Below are 23,685 nucleotides of genomic sequence, written 5' to 3' on the forward strand. Positions count from 1 at the left end.
GGGTCCCACCCCAGCCCCGTTCACGATGTCCATCCAGATTCAAGCAAAACAGTCTGTATGAAGTTGATAATACACTTGTACCCTTGCCCAGGTTCTCATGACAATTGTTCAGTGAATTGCAAATTTAAAGTGTTTTCATTAATGTCATCCTCAAATTTCTGTGCCGACTCCTATGTGCCTCGCCATATCACACACATCATCAATAAACCTCCACCATTTGATGACATGGTTTGAAAATGCGTCACCGTGAGTGGACTCTAGAACATGCTTTTCCCACCAGCCAACATGTAAACATGCATAGCTGGGGGAGAAGCATGCTCCCATAGCCACTCCCCTCAACTGTTGGTGTACCTCTTTATTCAATAAAAAGAAATTGTTAGTGAGACATATCTCTGTTATCCTCAATAACATCTTGTTGTGATGATAAATACACACATCTCTGTTAGAAAGAAACTGACTTACAGCATTCAGGCCATCATGATGATTAATGCTAGTGTAAAGGGAGCATATGTCCATTACTATGAAGTGGTAGTCCTCCTCCCATGTGATTTCTCTCAATTTCTCCAAAAAATGACTAGTGTCCCTGATGTATGAGGGAAGATTTTCTACATAGTCGTGAAGGAAGAAGTCCACATACTTTGACATAGATTCCAACAGACCCCTTTGAGCGGAAATTATAGGGCGGACAGGGACATATATATATATATATATATATATATATATATATATATATATATATATATATTCACTGAAAAAACCATAGGTTTCAGGCCTTATATAGTTAGGAATTAGCATTTAAAAATCCATTGAAATTGCTCCTATATAGTTAGTTGTACTAACTATATTTCGCGCACCCGCAATCCACTGCTGATGATGTTGTGCTGTATTTTTTGCCTTCTGCTCCCTGATTGTGCCGTATTTGTTGCCTTCTGCCCACTAATTGTGCAGTTTTTTCTTGCCTTCTGCCCCCTGATTGTGCCGTTTGTTGGGCCTTCTTTCCCCTGATTGTGCCGTTTTTCGTGCCCCTGCCCCCTGATTGTATTATCTTTGCCAGTGTTTCTTCGCTGCTGATATTGCCTTTGCCTGTGTTTCTTTGCTGCCGTTATTGTCTTTGCCAGTGTTTTTTTTTCTGCCGTTATTGTCTTTGTCAGTGTTTGTTTGCCGCCGTTATTGCCTTTGCCAGTGCTTGTTCGCTGCTGGTATTATCTTTGCCAGAGCTGTGTGGGCTGTGAGAGCTGTGTGGGCTGTGAGAGCTGTGTGGGCTGTGAGAGCTGTGTGGGCTGTGAGAGCTGTTTGGGCTGTGAGAGTGTGGGCTGTGTGGGCTGTGTGGGCTGTGAGAGCTGTGTGGGCTGTGAGAGCTGTGTGGGCTGTGAGAGCTGTGTGGGCTGTGAGAGCTGTGTGGGCTGTGAGAGCTGTGTGGGCTGTGAGAGCTGTGTGGGCTGTGAGAGCTGTGTGGGCTGTGTGGGCTGTGAGAGCTGTGTGGGCTGTGAGAGCTGTGTGGGCTGTGAGGGCTGTGAGGGCTGTGAGAGCTGTGTGGGCTGTGAGAGCTGTGTGGGCTGTGAGAGCTGTGTGGGCTGTGAGAGCTGTGTGGGCTGTGAGAGCTGTGTTGGCTGTGAGAGCTGTGTTGGCTGTGAGAGCTGTGTGGGCTGTGAGAGCTGTGTGGGCTGTGAGAGCTGTGTGGGCTGTGAGAGCTGTGTGGGCTGTGAGAGCTGTGTGGGCTGTGAGAGCTGTGTGGGCTGTGAGAGCTGTGTGGGCTGTGTGGGCTGTGTGGGCTGTGAGGGCTGTGAGGGCTGTGAGAGCTGTGTGGGCTGTGAGAGCTGTGTGGGCTGTGAGAGCTGTGTGGGCTGTGTGGGCTGTGAGAGCTGTGTGGGCTGTGTGGGCTGTGTGGGCTGTGTGGGCTGTGAGAGCTGTGTGGGCTGTGTGGGCTGTGTGGGCTGTGAGGGCTGTGAGGGCTGTGAGAGCTGTGTGGGCTGTGTGGGCTGTGTGGGCTGTGAGAGCTGTGAGAGCTGTGTGGGCTGTGTGGGCTGTGTGGGCTGTGTGGGCTGTGTGGGCTGTGAGAGCTGTGTGGGCTGTGAGGGCCGTGAGAGCTGTGTTGGCTGTGAGAGCTGTGTTGGCTGTGAGGGCTGTGTGGGCTGTTTGAGCTGTGAGATGTGAGAGCTGTTTGGGCTGTGAGAGCTGTGTGGGCTGTGAGAGCTGTGTGGGCTGTGAGCTCTGCTTCTTTTGTGCCTTGGTCTACCTAGCACAAGATGAATGCTAACACTTCCTGGTTAGAAGTGTTGACAGCCAATGAGCATGCTGCTTTCCTGTGAAATGCATGTTGATTGGCTGCCACTGTCTGTCAACACTCCAAACCAGGAAGTGTTGGCAGCCATCTTGTGCCTCGGTAGAACCAAGGCACAAGAAAGCAGTGAAACAAAGGTGCAAAACACGCAAAGGGGGCAGGGTAAAAGCACCCTGACCCCCTAGGCCTGCTCAGGGGGTCCCACAAGGCTCCCCCAGGCCCAAAAACAAGTTTTTATTTTTGAAAAATCATGGGGTGCTCGTACGGTACTCGTACGGTACTCGTACTGTGCACGCACGGTGCGCGTACCCCTGCAATTTGTTTCGAAAAAATAAAATAAAAATTGGGGCCTGGGGGTGCCTTGTGGGACCCCCTGAGCAGGCCTAAGGGGTCAGGAAACTTCTACCCTGCCCCCTTTTTAGTTCTATATGTTTGTTTTTCTGCTTTCCTGTGCCTCAGTCTACCGAGGCACAAGATTGCTGCCAACAATTTCTGTTTTGGAATGTTGACAGACGTCCAACAGCCAATCAGAATTCCGTGCTCGCACGCTAATGTCCGCGCATGTGCAAGGACGGTGCAAGGACGGTGCGCTCACGAGCGTGCACCGTGTCCCGCCTATAGATATATAATTTGAAAAAAGTCGATTTTCTCAACAATTACTGGAGGGATTTTTACCAAATATACAAAATAAATTATTGCATATCAGTCTTTACAATTTTGCCAAGTTTGCAGTAATTCCATTCAGCCGTTCGGGCTGTAGCTGTGTCTAAAGGTCCAATGCAAAATTGCATTGGACTCATTTTCACATTCAATTTTCTCAGAAACTACTGGATGGATTTACACCAAACATACAAAAGGCACTACTCCATACCAGGCTCTACCATTTTGCCAAGTTAGGTGTAATTCCGTTCAGCCGTTCGACCTGTAGCCTTGCCAGATGTCCCTATGGAAATTAACATGGGGAAAACATGTTTTGGGACCCCCCTTTTATCTCGGCCCCTCTTGACGAATCCCCCCGAAACTTTAAGGGAAGGAGCGGAGCGCAGCGAGACAAGTTTGAGGAAAATTACAGTCAGATCCCTCAATCGGCGCCAAAGGTATTCCCAAAAGAAAGTTCGGCATTTCCTATGGTAACTAGGTTCTAACTATATATACCTACTGGCTATCGCCAGTAGGTAATATATATATATATATATTCACGAGCAAATGTCCCAAGGTGGGGGGAGCAGCTTGAAGCCGGTGCTGGCGGCGAGGGTCGGGACAGCCTCGCTGTTAATTGGTGGAGCAAATAATTCTTCAGTAAAGAAGACGCCGCACACCACTTTGGATTACGCTAGTTTGTTTATTCTCCTGTAGGTTTTACCCCACCTACGCGTTTCGGACTGTTACACGTCCCTGATCACGGTTTTCAAACATTTGTCCTTTGTTTATGTTGCATATTTATACTGGTTAACCCAGTCAGCACATTATGATGCATTCTGGTAGCAGTAGGCAAACTAATTACTTGCTAATGTTGTTAGCATGGTCACTGTGAAGGAATGCCGCTGTTTGGCGCTTTGCATTACTTTATTTAAGGATGTTTGTCCAAGGATTTACCCTTGATATATGCATTAAATTGGCGTTTAGAACGTCAATATCCAAAAAACATAAAGCGTTATCAATTGGAATAATGCTTAGACATTTAAATATCATGTCATAAAATATTTGTGGCTGAGTGCCAAATTTAAATCCAGTATATGCATGCGTCAAGCTATACAGCATCCACCTCACCCTGACAATATATACATTTCGATTAAAACCTTTGTATCATCTCTGTCATATTTAGTTCATTTAAGCAAGTTAAAGCATTACTATTCATACATATAGGTTTCAGCAAGGAATATCATTATATGGTTCAACATTTGATTTCAGTTTTTGATTTACATTTTTTCACTGTTCATGAAGAATAGAGTGATGCCATAGTTTATAAATGTACATGCATCTCCTCATCCCCATTCAAGCCCATAGGGGTTCTGGTTTTGAATCTAATTATTAGTTTAGATTCGAGACGTCTTAATTTGGTAAGCCGATCACCTCCTCCTTCATTTTCCTTTATCATTGCTATTCCTGTGTATTTCACATCCATCCAGGTTTTGCCAGGATGAGTTTTTAGATGTTTGGCAATAACATAGCTATAATCACAGTTTTGAAACGATCTTATGTGTTCCAAGATCCTTTTTTTAAGAGGACATGATGTTGAGCCAATATATTTCATTCCACAGAAACATTGAAGTTGGTAAACCACGAATTGTGACTCACATGTTATTTTTTCTTTTATTTCAAAAATTCGTCCTTTTGGGTCTTTTAGAATTTTCAAGTTTTGGCCAATTTTGCAGGCCTTACAGAATTGGCATTTGGTAAAACCATACTGTCTTTTTTCCAGCCAAGTCACTGGTTTGATAGTTCTGAAATGACTGTTGACCACAGTATCCTGTATTGAAGGTGCTTTGCGAAAGGTTATCAATGGTCTTTCTCCAATAAGAGTGCCAATTTCAGTGTCTTTTTTAGCACACTCCAATATTTGGTTAAAATTTGTCGAATTTTGAAACTTTCCTTAGAATATGTGAGAATCATTCTTGGTTGATCATCGGGTTTTAATTTCTTATTTTTGGGTATAAGCGTTTCCGCTCTCGTTCTCAGTCTGGCTCTTTGTTCTCCTTTTATGATATCAGAATGTTTGTATCCACGGGCGATGAAACGATCTTTGGTTTCTTTGAACTTATTCTCCATTTCTTCTTCTTCTGAACAGTTTTGTTTCATTCGCAAAAATTCACCATATGGTATAAAACCAACTTGGGGTTTGCTAATAGGTATATATAGTTAGGACCTACTTTCCATAGGAAATCCGCAACATTCTATTGGGAATAACTTTGGCGACGGTTGATGAATCTTCGCGAATTTCTCAAAGAAGATGGCCCGCTCCGCTCCTTCCCTGAAAGTTTTGGGGGGATTCGTCAAGGGGGGTCCCAAAACGTGTTTTCCCCATGTTATTTTCCATAGGACGATTAGACACGGCTACAGCCCGAACGGCTGAACGGAATTACATCAAATTTGGCAGAGAGGTAGAGTTCGGTTCGCAGATCGCCCTTTTGCTTAAATGGTGTAAATCCCTCCAGTAGTTCCTGAGAAAATCAAAAGGAAAAAAATGTACATATTTCTTAGAAGCGCGCACCGTACGCGTACCGTGCACGGACCTTCGCGTGCGAGAGCTGCATGCTCTATTGTTTGCCAATATATATATATATATATATATCTCCTACTGGCGGTTGCCGGTAGGTAGTTATAGTGAGGACCTATTATGCTTAGGAAATCTGCAACATTCTATTGACAATAACTTTGGCTCCGATTGATGAATCAAGCGGGGGCCGAGAAAAAAGTGGGGTCCCAAAACGTGATTTCCACATGCCATTTCCCATAAGACCTTTAGCCACGGCTGCAGCCCGATTGGCTGAACGGAATTACACCAAATTTGGCAAAGAGGTAGTCCTCAGTTCAGACTTGTGCCTGTTGCTTATTTGGTGTAAATCTGTTCAGTAGTTTCTGAGAAAATGGGCTCGGAGGGTCCGCGTACCCTACGAGTAGCCTGCACGCACCCTGCCGTGCACGAGCTGCTTTTTAATTGGCTGTCAACACCCAAATCAGGAAGTGTTGGCAGCCGTCTTGTGCCTCAGTAGAACCGAGGCACAAGAAATCAAACAAAAACGCAAAAAACACGAAAAGGGGGCAGGGTAGAAGCACCCTGACCCCCTAGGGCTGCTCAGGGGGTGCCACAAGGACCCGCGCATCCGAGCGATATAAAAAAAAAAGAATCGCGGTCTCCCGCTGTAAATATGTTAATTTGCCCCCGGGGGGGCCAAATCCCGGGGGCATTATTGAAAAAATAGTGTGGGGGGACAGCTTACCAAAAGGCCAAGCGTGTTTCCCACTGATTTGGGTGATTTGTTCTTGATGCAGATGAATACGAGGACATCTCCACTAAAGAAAGAAACACTTACTTCATATATTTAGGAGGAAGTACCTCTGTTTGGTGGAGATTCACCCCTTTGTAGTCAAGTCATCTTATACTGACCGGATTCATGTTATCACAGATTTTTTGATGAAGACGCTGCAGAATCAATTACATTGATGAAATTACATGCACACAAGGTACCTGGAGACATTACCTTGTGGTCCTTTATGCAGCTGTAGTGTAGAATATTCACTAGACATTTACCAGCGAAGGTAGCACTTACCAATTAACCAGTAGAAAATACTACAGTTAGGTAGACATTTTCGCTAAAATTATGGACTCTTTGTAGACAAAAAATGAGGTTCTATTATGGCCCTGATGTTCATTTCACAGAAATTAAACCTCAACTGCAAGCACTTACAAATATAAACTTAACAGGTGAGCCAGCTGAAGCTCTACTTCTGTTAACCACAAATGATCCCAACTTCTTGGACTTCACAAAAGCAAAGCAGGTGTGTTTTCTCACGTACACCACGCTGAAAAATAATATGGAATCCTTAATGGAGGTGAATCTATTGTTGATCTATTGGAGCGCAATCTGATCTGTTGTGACTGTGACAAGTGGTTTCTTTTGTCGTCTTCTGGTGAGAGAAGAGTTCATGGTTAATCCTTTTAGATACCCTAAGTATGCAAATGTCTAAAAACCTTAGCACCACTCACACACCCACTCACCTACACACACAGGCCCTCACATGCCCACATAGTGACTGACAGACCCACACAGCCACTGACATACCCACACAAACTCCCACTCACAGACCCTCAAAGACACTCACACACCCCCTCACAGACCCATTGCACCACTTACAAACCCACTCACAGACCCACACAGTCACTCACACACCCACTCACAGACCCACACAGACACTCACACACCCACTCATAGACCCATAGAGCCACTCACAGACCCGGGCAAGCACTCACAGATCCACACAGGCACTCACACACACACTCCCAGCCCTTTACAGTCACTCACATACTCACTCACAGAACCATACAGCTACTCGGGCACCCACTCACACATCCATACAACCACTAACAAAACTACTCATCGACCCATACAGCCACTCACACACCCACAAAAACACTCACTCACAGACCCATAGCACCACTCACAGACCCGGACTGGCACTCACAGACCCACACAGGCACTCACTCAAACACTCCCAGACCTTTACAATCACTCACAAATTCACTCACAGACCCATACAGCTACTCGCACACCCACTCATCGACCAATACAGCCACTCACATACCCACTTATCGACCTATACCGCCACTCACACCCACTCTCAAAGGTTAGTTCGGAAATAAATAAAAAAATACAACAATTTAAAAAACGTGGAAATTCACTAGCAAAAATTTAAATTAAAGGGACATTATAGTTAGGAAATAGAATTTGAAAACCTTAGAAATTCACTTAAAAAAACAAAGGTTACATCAACATTATAGTTGGAGTCCGATTCCACTTGTACCAAACCATAGAAATTCAGCAGTTATAGTTACCTGAGCTAACTATGACGTATGCCCCCGCAAATCACTGCTTATACCCTCACATAATACATCACTCATGACATGGTCAGTGACATCACTCTGGACATCTCAGATTACATCAATTTTGTAGTAGTGAAATCTGAGCATAACTAGAACACCCCTGTAACCATTGGTTTTTGCAGTGAATATCTAAGGTTCTTTAATTTTATTTTCTAACTATAATGTTCCTGTAACTGTTGTTTTTTTGTGGAAATATTGGTGTATATATGTATATTGTGTTTGTGTGTGTGTATGAATATATATATATTTATATTTATATATCACACATTTTTCTCACAATAAAACAATGTTTTACATTATTTGTTTCAGGGTTCTATTTTAAGTCCCTCCCTCCATTATTGTTCGGGACAGGGAGTCACATTACCCATGGTTGGCAATGTGTGGTGCTGGACTTGCACCAGGTCTGAGCTACTACTGTTTAGGGTTCTTTTTGACTGTAGTAATTTATTTGGCTTCACCCCCTGTTTTTGTACTTTTGGAAATTCATTACTTTCAGTGTAAAATTACTACAAAGAGTAGACTTACATGGCTACTCTTTGTAGTAAATTTACAGTAAAAATAATGAATATCCAAAAGTACAAAATTTACCACAAAAATGTAATAGGTAAATTACATGTGTAGATTCACTCACTAGCAAATTCACCTTTGTGAATAGGTCCCCTATTAAATTCTTATTTATATAAGGTGCTTCATACTGCAGATTTAAGATTTCTAAGCACTGTAAATAACATAAGTGTCAGTTGCCCGTGTTATTCAATGTATCACTTCCAGAATGATGCAACGTCAAATTGATCTTCCTGAGATTCAAACAGTGATCTGGAGACAAAACCAAATATCTATAGCAAGTACTTCATGTGCTGAACCATTTTCTCCTTGGATTCCAGAATTCCTTCCTGAAAGTCAAGCTGTCGATGCAAAAGTTCATTGTCCTTTCTATTCTCAAGAAAATTAAAAGAAATACTGTGGAAAGTAAATTGTATATGAAGCCTGTATTCCTGTTTAAATGGGGACAGTCACAGTGCACCTATTAACATTATGGTCACAGGTGTGTATTTCACATAATAAAATACCATCTCTTCCCTACCACCTTAACTGAACACACAAAGCAGAATAAGGAGCTAAACAAATGCAGCTGTTTCTCTGCTTTTCTCCACTTCACTGTGTTGGTCAAGGTACTTTCCTTAGCGAAGCAATAAGGGGAACCAGCACACAATGTAGCTTGAGTAACGCATCACTTGCTGCTGGTTTAGAGTCTTTCCCTGTTAAGTGGTGGAATGCTATTGGTGTTAATAGACTTGTTGTCTTGAGCTAGAGCCAATAAGGGGGTAAATCACCACTCCACCTTTATGGGCTGTCTTATGCGGCTAGGGTCCATAATTACCGAAAAGGGTCATTAACAATCGTTATTTCCTGCTCCTGCGGGCATTGACCTATAGTAAATGTTTTTTTATATCCACTGAATTATAAATGAGATCTTTTTAGGTGTATTTCAGTTGTCTTGGAAGAGATGCTGTGCGAGTGACACTGTCTCAGCTGCCATCGGGGAGTAGTGTTTACAGGGTCCCCCATGCAGTCTCACTGGCTGCATTGATATTCATCTACACTCTATCCCAGTAAACCGTGAAACTAAACAAAATCAAATATTGTTTTACAGGAAGAAATGCGCACGGAAGCGCGCCGTAAGAATCTCCTCATCCTCATAGTACATTATTTGATGCAAGAAGGGTAAGTGACATCGTGACGTGTGTCTGTTGGTGGGACCTTTAGGCTATTGAAATGCAGCTGTTACATGACTTTTCCAAACCCATCCATACTCTTGGCAGCCTAATTTCTTTTTTTAATAGTAAATATATTGTTCTTTACTATGAATGTTTTACATCTGCTAGAATTATTTTCAAGACGTCTTTGCATCCATGTTATTTTATTATTTTGATATGCATCAGATTGCCTCTAGTGTGTGACCTTTATTTATCTCATGCTACCGGAGGTGACATCAGAGTAGAAGAGGAAGTACATCAGAAGCAAAGCGGTGATAAACAATGTTACAATATCTTTTGGTTTTACTAACACATTCATGCTGTGTATCCTGCTGCTTATCCCAGTTGGTGTCAATCCTACCCCTCTCTCCTCTAAAGATGTATACTCCCTTCAAGTCACGTCCACCCACCCAGAAACAAACACTTTGAAATCCCTTCCAACTTAGGGGCAGGTTTACAAGCCCCGTTCGCCACATTTGCGCTGCCGTTGCGTCACTTTTGGGACGCAGCGGCGGCGCAAAGCCAGCACCATGCTGCGGGGTATTTACAACGGGACGCATCTGGGAGATGCGCCACGTTGTAAAGCCCTGCGCCACAAGTGGGCGTTCCAGCGCCCGGGGAGGCGTTCTGGCGCAGACATCCAGGAATAGTATAAATATTAGAAGAAATAAAGGCAACACTAGTAGTACTAGTAATGTTCACTACAGTAGTGCTAAGAGTTGTAATAGTTTTAGTGATAGAAAAAAGATATGCGTTAGTGTTACAAATGGGGTCTCTAGTTGGCAAAGATAGGTACCTTTATCCATGTAGGGACCCTTCTTCCTAGTCCGGGTTCGGGGATACACTTCTAAAATAACCCCTGCTCACCCTCTTAGAAGCTTGGCACAAGCAGCCAGGCTTATCTCAGAGGCAGTGTGTAAAGCATTTGTGTACACATACAGTAATACAGTGAAAACATTACAAATGGACACCACACCAGTTTAGAAAAATAAGTAATCTTTATCTAAATCAAAACGAGTCCAAAACGACAAAAATCCACAATTCAGTAATAAAAATATGACTTTCAAATGGTAGAAATAGTTCAGTTCAAAGCAACTTGCTGAGGCGACGCTTTTCACACAAAGTACCTTGGATGTGTCACGTACATAAACAAAAAGAGTCGCAGGAAAGGTGATGCGTCAGTTCCTTACACTCAGGGGAGGTGAGACGTCTGTTCCTTGCTCTGGGTGAGGTGATGCATCGGTTCCTTACTGCTGCTCGGGGAGGTGATGCATTGGTTCCTTACCGGAGAGTAGCTGATGCATCGGTTTCTTTCTGCTTGGGGAGGTGATGCATCAGTTTCTTACTGCGACCCCCAACGATGCAACAGACTTGGTGCCTCAATGCGATGCGACGATCTGGCACGATGCATGGGTTCTTGCAGCCTCACAGCAGGGCTTGCGTCTGAATGGATGTGGCGCTCTCGTACTTCGGAGATCGGTGCACTCGATGTCGCGTGCAGCAATTTATCGAGCCGCGGGCAGGCGCTTCGTCGATTTCTTCGGCGATGCGTCAGAAACAGGTGCGGATGCGTCACGCTTCTCGTTGTTGCATTGCTTTTCCAGCTCCCAACAGCCAGAACAACCCCCAGAGGCCACGAACAGCTACAGGCACCTCTTGGCAGGTCAGAATTCCCATCAAGGAAGGACTGACTAGTAAATCAAATATACCAATCATGGAATCACCAATCCATAACAATAATTTAAAAAGGGAGCACTTGCACTTTGGCACTGAACAGCAGTGGCTATGTGCCCAAAGCATCTAGACTAGCAAAACGAAGTCCAACACACAGTGAAAACAAAGTGGGCAAAGGCAAAAATAGAGGGGAAACCCACAGCAATGGTGCTAGGTCTAACAGTTAGAAGTAAAATATGCACCTACTAACAGTACAAGTATAAGTGCGTAGTATTAGTAGCAGCAGAATTTATACCATTGGGTGTTGCAGAATTAGTAGTGGTTGTTTGATGAGCTAGACCAGCGTGATTTCTAAGTATTTATATCTTTGGGGGTTTAGATGTAAACAATATGCAGATATATTCCTGCACATGGTATGAAGGCAGAATCAAAATGTATATCATTCTATGCTATGGTACACACAGGAACATGACTAGCTAGCTAGGATAGCTGTTGGGGCTATCCTCATTGCCATCTGGTCACCATCAGAGTGCTGGACTCGCTCGACCTCCCTCCCGCCGCCGTTACACACCCTTGAAACGGCCGCCTTGTGGAGGAGCAAACTACCCGCCCCAGAATCCCTAGCGGCGGGAGCTGCCACCGCGAATCTCGCACTCGGAGGCGCTATAACATCTTGCACAGCCCCCGCGTCGCGGGACGCTCGCGGGCGTAGCTGGGAGAAGCCCGGGACAAGGACGGGACAGTCTGTGGTAGTCCGGGGCTGACCGAGGCCGGGCTGGGCCATGGACTTTGGTTTTTGCGGTCCAGACGCACCCCAGAACTGTGCGACTATCTACGTTATGTATTAATGTATCCTGTTTTAGTATATTTATTTATTTATGTATTTATTTATTTTCGGTTTTTGTAGAGCGCATCACTCATCCCGAGGGATATCACGGCGCTAAGAACCAGGAAAGCTGCTGAGGTGTATACTGAAAGCTTACGGCTTGGGGAAGAGATACGTTTTAAGATTCCTTCTGAACTGAAGATAGTTGGTGGTATGTCTTAGGTCAGAAGGGAGCTCGTTCCATCTTTTGGCTGCTAGGTGGGAAAAAGAACGTCCACCTGTTCTGACCTTATAAATACGTTTAGACTTCGCCAAAGCAGATTGGCATGATCGCAGGTTTCTGTTAGGTACGTAGAATTCGACCCTTCCTTGGAGTATCGAGGGGCCTGTTCCATGTAGGGTTTTGTGAGCATGGCTGAGTAATTTAAAGGCAGCCCTCTGACGCATCAGGAGCCAGTGAAGTTTACTCAAGCACTCCGATGCTGAGTCACGTTTACCTTTGTTGAGGATGAGTTTGGCCGCCTGGTTTTGCACAATCTGTAGGCGGGAAAATAGCTGGTCATTCATCCCATTAAAAAGTGTGTTGCCATAATCCAGGCGACTGACCAGTAGGGCCTGGGTGACAGACCGTCTACAGTCCAGGGGTAGCCAGGGGAATATTTTGGCAAGGAGTTTGAGTATGGCAAAACTCTTGCCGCAGAGGGATCTAACATAGTCTTTCATGGAAAGTGCATCATTCATGATGATTCCCAGGTTCCTGGCATGTTGTCTGGGAGTGGGGGCCGTTCCTAGTGAGGGTGGCCACCATGTGGCATCCCACACGTGTTTTGCTCCCCCAAACAATAAGATCTCCGATTTCCCTGCATTCAATTTCAGGAAATGCTTGTGCATCCACTGTGCCATTTCTCCCAGACAGTTGTGTAATTTGGTTTTAATGACCTCAGGGCCCTCGTCCATAGTCACCACCAGCTGTGTGTCGTCTGCATATGAGCAGACGCCAATGCCCCACTTCCTTCCAATGTCGGCCAGAGATGAAACATAGACATTGAAAAGGGTGGGGCTCAGAGAGGCGCCTTGCGGCACCCCACAGCTGATGGTGTCCGGTCTGGAGTGGAACTGTCCCATATGTACAGACTGAGTGCGATTGGACAAGAAGGAATGGAGCCAGTCCAAAGCCTTAGATTGGACTCCCTTACTTCGAAGTGTGAGACAGTATCAAACGCTGCTGACAGGTTGAGCAATATCAGTGCCACCGCTCCACCTTGATCGGTGGAGGATCTGATACTGTCCGACACTGCCAACAACGTTGCTTCGGTGCTGTTATTGGCTCTGAACCCAGTCTGAGATGGGTCCAGGAGGGAGTTATTTTCAAGATACCTGGTCAGCTGTATGTTGACCAGTTTCTCCAATGCTTTAGAGAGAAAGGGAAGCTGTGATATTGGTCTATAGTTCTCGGGATTTAGGACGTCGGTTCCTGCTTTCTTTAATAGAGGGGTTACAGAGGCGTGCTTCCAGGCGTGGGGGAAAGTGGCTGTGGTTAATGATTTATTAAAAAGTTGGGTAATTAAGGGACAGAGCGTGGATGCAATTTTCGAAAACACAAAGTGGGGACAGGGGTCTGAGGGGGATCCAGATTTAATTGTGTTCAAAACTGCTAGGACCTCCTCAGTTGAGAATGGCTCAAAGCTGGTAAGATGAGGCCCAGTATCTAGGTCTAAAGGGTCTGTGCGTGTTTCTAACGGGGGAACAGTTTTAGAGGAGGTGTCGGGAGGATTGATGTTTTGGGGGATGAAGGTGGAGTACATTTTTCTAATTTTTTCCGAGAAGAACGTACTGATGCGTTCACAGGCCTCTGTTGAGGGAGTAAGTGTTTGTGAGGTCCTGGAAGGTTTACCAAGTTCTTTCACTATTTTGAATAAATCTTTTGTTGAGTTACAGTTGTCTTGGATGCGTTGTGTGAAATAGTCCTTTTTTGCTTGTTTTATGGCAAGAATATACTGTTTCCGTGTGTTAACGTAATTTAGTCTGGCTTCACCATCTTTGGACTGCCTCCATAGATGTGTCTTTATTTGGCAGTTTTTTTAAGGCTTTTTAGGCTGGGAGTGTACCATTTCTCTGATATGGTTTTAGTTCTAGCTTTTCTCAGCGGGGCTAGTGTGTTTAGTGTTTGCAATATACCCTCTTCAAGTAAGGCGACATTAAGGCAGATAGAAGAATCCTCCGGGAATATGACCTTGTCTTTTGGGAAGTTAGAGTCAAAATTTGCTTCGTTAATCAGCCTCCAAGCCCGTTTGGATATCTGTTGAGCGGTCTTGGGTTTAGGAGTTCGTCCAGGAAGAGTAAACGAGAAAGCTATAAGAAAGTGGTCTGACCAGGGCAGCGGATTGATCTCTTTAAGGCTAGTAGAATCAATGTTGGTGAATAGTAGGTCTAATGTGTGGCCAGCAGAATGCGTGGGCCCCACAATCCACTGCTTGAGTTGGAGAATTTCCATATCGGATTTCAATTGGGAAAATCCTGGGGCATCAGTTTTTTCGTTTTGAATGTTAAAATCTCCAACTATCATGTAGTTTTTGTATTTTGAACATAGTGGCAGGAGTTGTTTTAATAGATTTGCGCCAATGCTTGTTTGTTGTCCTGGGGGGTTATAAACCACTGCGCCAGCTAACATAGTGAAACCATCCAGGAGTATTTTGAACGGTAAAATTTCATGTTCAATGTGGGCGGTCGTTGGTTCAGTCAGGCAGGTTAAATGCTCTCTGAATATAACAGCAACCCCGCCTCCTCTCCTTTTCCCGGCTCTGTCTTTAGAGATGATTTTATAGTTAGGGGGGATAGCAATTGCCAGGTCTGGGGCACTGGACTCAGATAGCCAGGTTTCTGTTACGAAAACTAGGTCCGGGGTCTTAGAAGTAATTAGCTCCCAGATATCTAGAGCATGTCCCGGTAAAGATTGAAATATAGACAGTTCAGTGCAAGGTTGTTATCCATATGGGGTGAATGGCTGTTCGGTGGAGTTGGAGTCATACTGGACCAGTGACAGGCAAGGCCCGAGATGGGTCCATAAGTGGAGCCTGGCCTCATGCGGGTACATTGGTGTCTTTTAGTACCTCTGTTATCTTTCTGGAGAGTTAGCAGTTCGCTTCGGGAATAGCGAATGGGCATCTGCAAATGTTGGACAGGACTTGCAGGGGGTGTCGCCCCTGGCCCCGGTCGGACGCGGACGGGCGCAGACGGGCTTGCCTTTGGCGCGCCTTCGGCGCCCGCTGCGCGCATCCGCTGCGCGTCCGACCTAGGCACATTTTATCAGGTTGTAGTGAGGGGGCATAGCCTCAGGGCGGTGGGCGTATCCCACTGTCCTCGCAATTAGGCAGCAGCTGGTTTCCCCGCGGCAGCGTTCAATCGGCTGCGCGGCGTCACTACAGCGTTTAGAAGATGACAGGGGAAGTGCACAGAGCAACGTGAAAGGTGAGTTTTAAAAGTGTCACATACAATTTTAAAAAGAGCAAGGCTCCCGGCTTCCGCCTCAGGAGCTGATCTAGTTCTGACACGATTTAGATCCTTAGTTATCGCAGTTTATATCAGTGCGCGATATTCACGATAGCTACGGTGTTTTTAAATATTGTTTAGTAAGTTTTATTTTGATATATAACAATGTCCAAACTTAGATCTGCTAAAACCCCCTTAGTGACCGCAACGCTGGATAACTACTTGGTTAAAGTTGTACATAAAATTAACAAAGACAGGCGCCTCTCATTAACCCGGGTAAGTCCTCCGGCTTCACCCACAAGCCTGCCTGCCCCCCCAGAAGCTCCTGTTTTAGACCACAGTTGTAATGAAGGCTTTCAAACAATAATTAATAATGAAATATCTGGTTCCCCAATGCAAAGCCAGGTAGTGTTGGATGACCCTTTGGATATTTCACAACAATCTTCCCCTGCACCCTCCCCGGCACCCTCCCCAGTACGTAGAGTAGTAAGGGCCTGTAGGAAGTTACCGGCTAAGCGGAGGGTTAACTGGAAATCCAAAAGAGTTGGCACCCCATCAAAAAGTTCAGAGGGAGTTAATGAGGGAGTCAATGAGACCCTGAAGAAGGTTGAGATGATCAATTTAAACCCGGATCGATTTGATTTGTTGGCCAGTATTATTGAAACTAAATTGGAATTGATGATCAAACCCCTAGTGGCCAAATTAGACCAGGTCTCTAAAGAAGTAATTAGATTGGGTGGCCTTTTTAACTCTCATATTGCCCTGGCCAAAACAAATAAGGTTACAAAAGTGGGTAGTAATGTAAATAAGGATGTAGTTGTACCTCCCAACGGGAGGACCAGGGCTATCCAAACAGTACCAGCCAATCAACCACCCCCAGCGAGTGTAAGTAACCAACCAACCACAGTAGCGGAGAACAACGAGGGGTGGAATGAAGTAAGGAGAAGGCGGCCTGCTAATCTCCCCCAGATTGCGCTCCATACGTGGTTGTTCTAACTAATGTACCTGGGGTGGACTCCCATCTTACTGAGTCTCGGCAAGAAACCCACGACTCCTTGAAAAATAAATCCGTATCATGGTTGCCTTTTCAAATGACATTGTATCTACCCGAAGTCAAGTCAAGTCAAGTTTAAATTTGTATAGCGCACTACTCACACAGAGGGTCTCAAGGCGCTTGAGGGAGGGAGGGAGCTTTACTTATCAAATATCCAAGTTTTTAGTTGTTTTCTGAAGGAAAGGTGGTTCTGTGTGAGGCGGAGGTGGGTGGGGAGGGAATTCCAGGTCTTGGCCGCTAAGTAGGAGAAGGATCTTCCTCCCATGGTGGATCTTTGGATGCGTGGAATTGTGGCGAGGGCTTGATTGGACGATCGAAGTTGGCGGATGGGGGTGTAGAAGGACAGGCGCGTGTTGAGGTATTCGGGTCCTAGGTCGTAGAGGGCTTTGTGTGCGTGGGTGAGGAGGCGGAAGGTTATTCTCTTGTTGACGGGGAGCCAGTGGAGGTCTTTCAGGTGACCGGAAATGTGAGCTTGGCGGGGGATGTCTAGGATGAGTCTGGTTGAGGCGTTTTGGATACGTTGGAGTTTTTTCTGTAGTTTGGCTGTGGTTCCGGCGTAAAGGGTGTTTCCGTAGTCTAGTCGGCTTGTGACCAGTGCATGGGTGACCGTCTTTCTTGTTTCGGTGGGGATCCAACGGAAGATTTTGTTGAGCATACGTAGGATGTTGAAGCATGATGATGAGACGGCGTTGACTTGTCTGGTCATCGAGAGGGAGGAGTCCAGGATGAAGCCCAGGTTGCGTGCGTGGTCTGTTGGTATGGGTGTGGTTCCCAGGGTCGGTGGCCACCATGAGTCGTCCCAGGCGGAGGGGGATGATCCTAAGATGAGGACTTCTGTTTTGTCCGAGTTAAGTTTTAAACGGCTGTTCTTCATCCACTCGGCTACTTCTTTCATCCCTTCGTGTAGGTTGGTTTTGGCGGTGTTTGGGTCTTTGGTGAGGGATAGGATCAGCTGAGTGTCGTCTGCGTAGGAGATAATGTTGAGGTTGTGTTGGCGCGCAATGGATGCGAGGGGACTCATGTATACGTTGAAGAGGGTGGGACTGAGTGAAGATCCTTGGGGTATGCCGCAGATGACTTCGGTGGCCTCTGATCTAAAAGGGGGGAGGCGGACTCTCTGGGTTCTTCCGGCGAGGAATGAGATTATCCAGTCCAATGCTTTTTCTTGTATTCCGACGTTACTGAGGCGTTGTATAAGGGTGTTATGACAGACTGTGTCGAAGGCTGCGGAGAGGTCGAGTAGGATGAGGGCAGCAGTTTCTCCGTTGTCCAGTAGAGTTCGGATGTCGTCTGTTGCTGCGATGAGGGCGGTCTCGGTGCTGTGTTTGGCTCGGAAGCCGGACTGTGAAGGGTCGAGGGATTTGTTGGATTCGAAGAAGGCGGCGAGTTGACTGTTGACGGCTTTCTCAATGACTTTGGCAGGGAATGGGATGAGCGAAATGGGGCGGTAGTTCTTAAGTTCAGTGGGGTCTGCTGTAGGTTTCTTCAAGAGGGCGCTGAGTTTGGCGTGTTTCCAGCTTTCCGGGAAGGTGGCGGAGTTGAGGGAGCAGTTGATGACGTCTCGGAGGTGGGGTGCGATAATGGAGTCTGCTTTGTTGAAAATGTGGTGGGGACAAGGGTCGGTTGGCGATCCTGAGTGGATGGAGTTCATCAGGCGGATGGTGTCTTCAGTGGTGATTGGGTTCCAGGTGCAAAGGTTGTTGGAGGGGGATTTTAGTTCGGAGGTGGGTGGGGTGGACTGGTCTCCAAACCTGTTAATTATGTCAGCGATTTTGTTGTGGAAGAACGAGGCTAGAGAGTCGCAGAGGTCCTGGGAGGGAGTGATGTCGTTGGTGCCGGCGGTGGGGTTGGTAAACTCTTTGACGATGTTGAATAGCTCTTTGCTGTTGTGGGCGTTGTTGTCGAGTCGATCCTTGAATGCTGATTTCTTGGTGGATCGGATCAGTTGGTGGTGTTTGCGGGTGGCGTTCTTGAAGGTGGCCAGGTTGTCAGTGGTTGGGTTTTTTCGCCAGGCTTTCTCGAGGGTGCGACAGATCTTCTTGGATTTCTTAAGGTCATCATTAAACCAGGGGGCTTTTTTGCTGCCTTGCTTGATTTGATGGTTTTTCAAGGGTGCTAATTCGTCAGCGCTGTGGGTGATCCATTGTGTGAGGTTGGTGGCTGCTTGGTTTGGGTCCGATGATTTTGTAGGAGGGTTTTGGTGTAGCGATGTGAAGAGCTGGTCGGTGGTAATTTTATTCCAGTTTCTCCGCGGAATTGGTTGTGGGTGGTTGTGGGTCGTAGTCTTTTTGTAGTTGAAGTGAACGCAGCTGTGGTCCGTCCAATGGAGAGCTGTGGTGTGATTAAAGGAGATGTGCTTGCTGGAGGTGAAGATTGGGTCGAGCGTGTGTCTGGCAAGTGGGTGGGGGTGTCAACAAGTTGTTTGAGTCCGAGATTGGCAAGATTGTCCAAAAGGGTGTTGGAGTTGCTGTCGTTGTTCTTTTCCAGATGGAAGTTGAGGTCTCCCAGTAGGATGTAGTCCTCGGAGGGGAGGCCGTGAGGGCTGATGAAGTCAGTGATGTCTTCGCTGAATTGTGTGCGGGGTCCGGGTGGTCTATAGATGAGGGTGCCTCTGAGTGTGGTCTTAGGGTCGGTGTGAATCTGGAAGTGAAGGTGTTCGGCGGTTGTGAGGTTGTCATCGGAACTGGTCGTGATGCGGATGGTGTTCTTATGAACGATGGCGATTCCTCCTCCTGTTTGGTTGATGCAGTCCTTTCGGATGATCTTGTAGCCGTCCGGGATGGCTATGGCGATGTCGGGCGCTGATGAGGCGTTCATCCAGGTTTCTGTAAGAAAGGCGACGTCCGGCGATGTGGTGTCGAGTAGGTTCCAAAGTTCAATGGCGTGTCTGTGGACCGAGCAGGTGTTGAGTAGGCTGTACTTCAGGTGGTTAGTGTCGGAACTCTGTTTGGAGTCTGTGGATTTGGTGTGGGTCCTGATGCAGTCGAACTTGCAGGAGTGGCAGGTGAAGGGTCCATGGGTGTGTCCTGGGGCGGCTTGGTAGCAGTCTGGGAGACGGCCGGAGTTGAGTGCTGAGAAGGTAGCGGAATCGTACGTTATGCGGGTAGAGAGGAGTTTGCGGGGGCCAAGGGGTATGACCCTGGGCGCGGTCCCGGCGCGGACGGGCGTAGACGGGCTTACCTTTGGCACACCTTCGGCGCGCATGGGGCGCGCCCGCTGCGCGTGAACGCTGCGCGCAAAGGCATCTGTTATAAGTGGATAGTGAAGGGGAGTGGGGCGAGGGAGGAGCAGCTGGGAGGCGGGAGCGGGGTGGAGAGCCGGGCAGGGAGGCAAAACAACAAACAACAAAATGGCAGCAAGCCAAAAGCGAAACAGGATTGGGGCACAACCTTAATAAACGCTATGAAATGGGCAGTGGCACCGGCACAATCAGGCACAAATGAATTAATCAGGCAAAGGCAGCAAAGCACAATTGAATGATAGTGAATGCGCACTTTAGCAATATAGCGCTACAATACAAATATCATCAGCAATCAGGCACTAATAATTGCAGGAGCAATGCGAGCTAGCAAAGAGCAGTCTGGCAGTATAGCGCTATGATACCACAATCAGAGCAGGGAGCAGCGTGAGGAGTTGGATAGGTAACTCCAGAAAGAACAGTAGGTGGGACTGTATCATTGTTAATTTTAAGCACCCACAGCATTTTGCCACAGTTCTGCTTAGAGCGGCTTCCTTACCAATTGCCGATAACACTGTATGTGCACGTCCTCTTGGCTTCTTTTACAGCCACCTTAGCAACATACCACACACACATATTAACCAGCCCAAGACAATTTCATCCTTACCTAGGTTGGTTTTCCTACCCCACTGCAAAATAGAATCCAAACCTTAAATAGCTTGGATCCATATTGTAGGTTGCCTAGAAGCGAGTTAAACTCACAGGCTATAAATGAATTTCTAATTCCCACGCAAAATAGATATGGGCCGCTCAGCAACCTTGAGGAAAATTACTGACTGGATCACCCAGCAGTAGACGAGCCTATACAATCCAGAGGGGTAGCAGCCACTGAGCTGCCCTCTTTAATGAATACGCCAATCAGAGATAACCCAGCAGTAGATGAGCCTATGCAATCCAGAGGGGTAGCAGGCATTGAGCTGTCCTCTTTATTGAATACGCCAGTCAGGGCTACCCAAGCAGGGACCAGGTTTCTTAGTTGGACATCGCAGGATTAAACTCCAAAGCAAATGACCCAAAGTGGAGTAACTGCCTTATAGAGTGTGATATTATTGGTCTCCAGGAAATGTGGGATACCAAAAACACCTTTCTCCTGGATGGATATGCAGCATTATACTCACCGGCTGTAGCAACCCATATGGGAAGGGCGAAGGGAGGGCTCTTAACCCTAATCTCTTTGAGAATCCAGGGAACCTACACCTTGGTAGAAACAGGATCACCTTACTGCCTGGCCGTCCAAATCTCAAGTAAAGCTGTCGGCACTTGGGTTGTGTTCAATTTTTATAATTCCTTTGATAAGGCTTATTTTAATGAGCATTTAGTCAATCTTCACGATTTTTTAGATTCATACAGCAAAAACATTGCAAGCTGTTATTCGCTCATAGTAATTTGTGACTTTAATGTTCATTCCTGTACAAAAAACTGTCATGTCTGGGACTGTCTGGGCCCGGCTGAGCAAGAAAATATACACTTTGAGCATACCCCAGCGGGGTCTTATTTGGAGAAATTGGTGGTGGGAAATGACCTGACTTCACCAAGACAATCAAGGGGGGAAATTCCTACCTTTAGAGGAAATGGTCGGGGCTCAACCATCGATTACATTTTCGTAAGCTCCGCTGTGGCAAGAAGGGTAACGCAATACAGTGTCTCCTGGACAACTTATAGTGACCATAACCCGGTAACATTGACATTGGAGGATGACCTAAAGAAAGAGGGCAAAACCTACACAACAGTTGGCAAGTTAGACTTCAGATCAACTGACCGGGGCCCGGCGACTAAAATGGTGCCGGGTGGTGCCTGAGGAGTTTCATGAAAATTTACGGGCAAAGGTTGGGCACGAAATCTCCCTCTGCTTAACAGACGGCAAATTAGACAATGAGGTCCTGGAGGCATACACTAAAATCTGTACCCAGATTAGCAGTGCAAGGGCCAGGAAAGGACAGGGGAGAAGTGGTTTGACCACAACTGCTCTGCAGCCCATCGCAAGCTGTTGGCAGCATTGAAAGCAGTACCCTCTGACAAACTAGAGATAGCTACCCTTAGGAAACTATATGAAGATACACTAGGGAAGCGGAAAAAAGAAATCCGGGAGGATGCCTGGAATGAGCTCCTTATTGTAAATGTGGTCAATAACAGCGCCAAATTCTGGGCGGTGGTCAATCGGCCCTTTTTCCAAGACACAAAAAATAGCGAGCTTGACTGTGGGATACAGGAAGAAGGATGGCTCAGACATTTTAAACAGGTATATGATGGAGATAGAAATCCTGCAGATTCTGTTTTTAATATTGAAAAATATACCCTGTCCTTCACAGAGTCGAATGTATTAAAAGCGATAACTCAGATGACTAGCAATAAGGCCCCGGGCCCTGATGGGGTCCCGGCAGATTTTTTTAAATCAGATATTAAAAGGTGGGCAAAAATACTGTATAACGTGTTTGTAAACGCTTGCCAATTGGGTCTGCCTAACACATGGGCACAATCAGTAATAGTGCCAATATTTAAGAAAGGTAACAGAGGAGACCCAAGTTGTTATTGCCCGATATCACTTATAGACTCCTCTGTAAAGGTACTAGGAAGGGTGGTGCTCAGTCAATTAACTGGATGGTTGGAGGAGACGGGCTCACTATCTGAGGCACAGTACGGCTTCAGAAAAGGGATGGGCACCATAGATCAATGCCTAAACCTGCAGTTACTAGTAGGGAAACTCACAGTGGCAAAGAAGAGAACACTCTTTTTGGGCTTCATGGACCTGTCCTCGGCCTTTGACCGAGTGAACAGGTCAAAGCTATGGTCCACCCTTCTAACCCTGGGAGTTGACAGAAATATTGTCCACTTTTTAGCTGATTTACACAGGGACTTATTTGCCACTGTGAGATATGACCAACAGGGGAGCTACACTGAAGGAATACCGATTGCCTCAGGTGTTAGACAAGGCTGTATTTTGGCACCATTGCTATTTACACTATATATTAACAGCCTAGACCACACTCTAATTGCCTCTAGTGAAGACCCCCCCGTGTAGGGAAACGCATGATTCCCGCTTTGTTATATGCAGATGACGCCGCACTTCTAGCTAGAATGGCGGTAGGACTCCAGCTACTCTTGAATTCCTTTGCAGCCTTCATGAGATCATTGGACCTGGGCATCAATTTTGCCAAATCTCATGTAATGGCTATTGGGCAGAGAAATTCAAAGATGAGAACCATGTATTGTGAAGGGAATATATTAACTAAGGTGCCAACTTTCCCATACTCAGGAGTCCTATTTGATGACCGTGGCATGTGGGGCACTCAAATTTTAGCTAAAAAAAATGTCCTGATCAGGGCCACGGCGGCCGTTCTAGGATTCACCAGGAAACTAGGAGCTAGGCCAATGAAGGCACTTTTTCAAATATATAGAGCAAAGTGTCTTTCACTTGCAATGTACGGGGCAGACCTGTGGGGCATTAAAAATGCCAAGTCAATACAGATAGTCGAGGACAGGTTCTTAAAAAATATCTTATCTGTCCCGCAGTCAACAGCCAACTACATCGTCCATCAGGAGTGTGGAATTGGCTAGGTTGAAGATGCTATTGCAGTAGCCCCGCTCCTGAAATGGACAATGACCTGGTTAAACCCTGATTTATCATTAAATCATAAAATTATGAAAGACTGTGTGGTGTTGTGTTATTGTTTGAAATGACGCGCGTGTATTCACGCGCGTCATCAACAAACAATATGCGTGTCTGGTTGTTGTTTGAATGTGTGAGTGTCGCGTGTTGTGTTTCG

The 23,685-nt window shown here is 46.1% G+C and overlaps 1 protein-coding gene across 1 annotated transcript in view; it reads left to right on the top strand.

Annotated features, from left to right (window-relative positions):
- Positions 1 to 23,685, top strand: part of KATNAL2 (katanin catalytic subunit A1 like 2) — a 306,132-nt gene that overhangs the window by 77,662 nt on the left and 204,785 nt on the right. Inside the window, exon 2 of the mRNA XM_086963443.1 lies at positions 9,538 to 9,608. Coding sequence (XP_086819569.1) covers positions 9,538 to 9,608 — 71 coding nt within the window. The remainder of the gene's footprint in view (positions 1 to 9,537; positions 9,609 to 23,685) is intronic.

The sequence above is a fragment of the Lissotriton vulgaris genome, chromosome 3_1 (genome assembly GCF_964263255.1).
Source record: "Lissotriton vulgaris chromosome 3_1, aLisVul1.2, whole genome shotgun sequence".
Lineage (NCBI taxonomy): Eukaryota > Metazoa > Chordata > Amphibia > Caudata > Salamandridae > Lissotriton > Lissotriton vulgaris.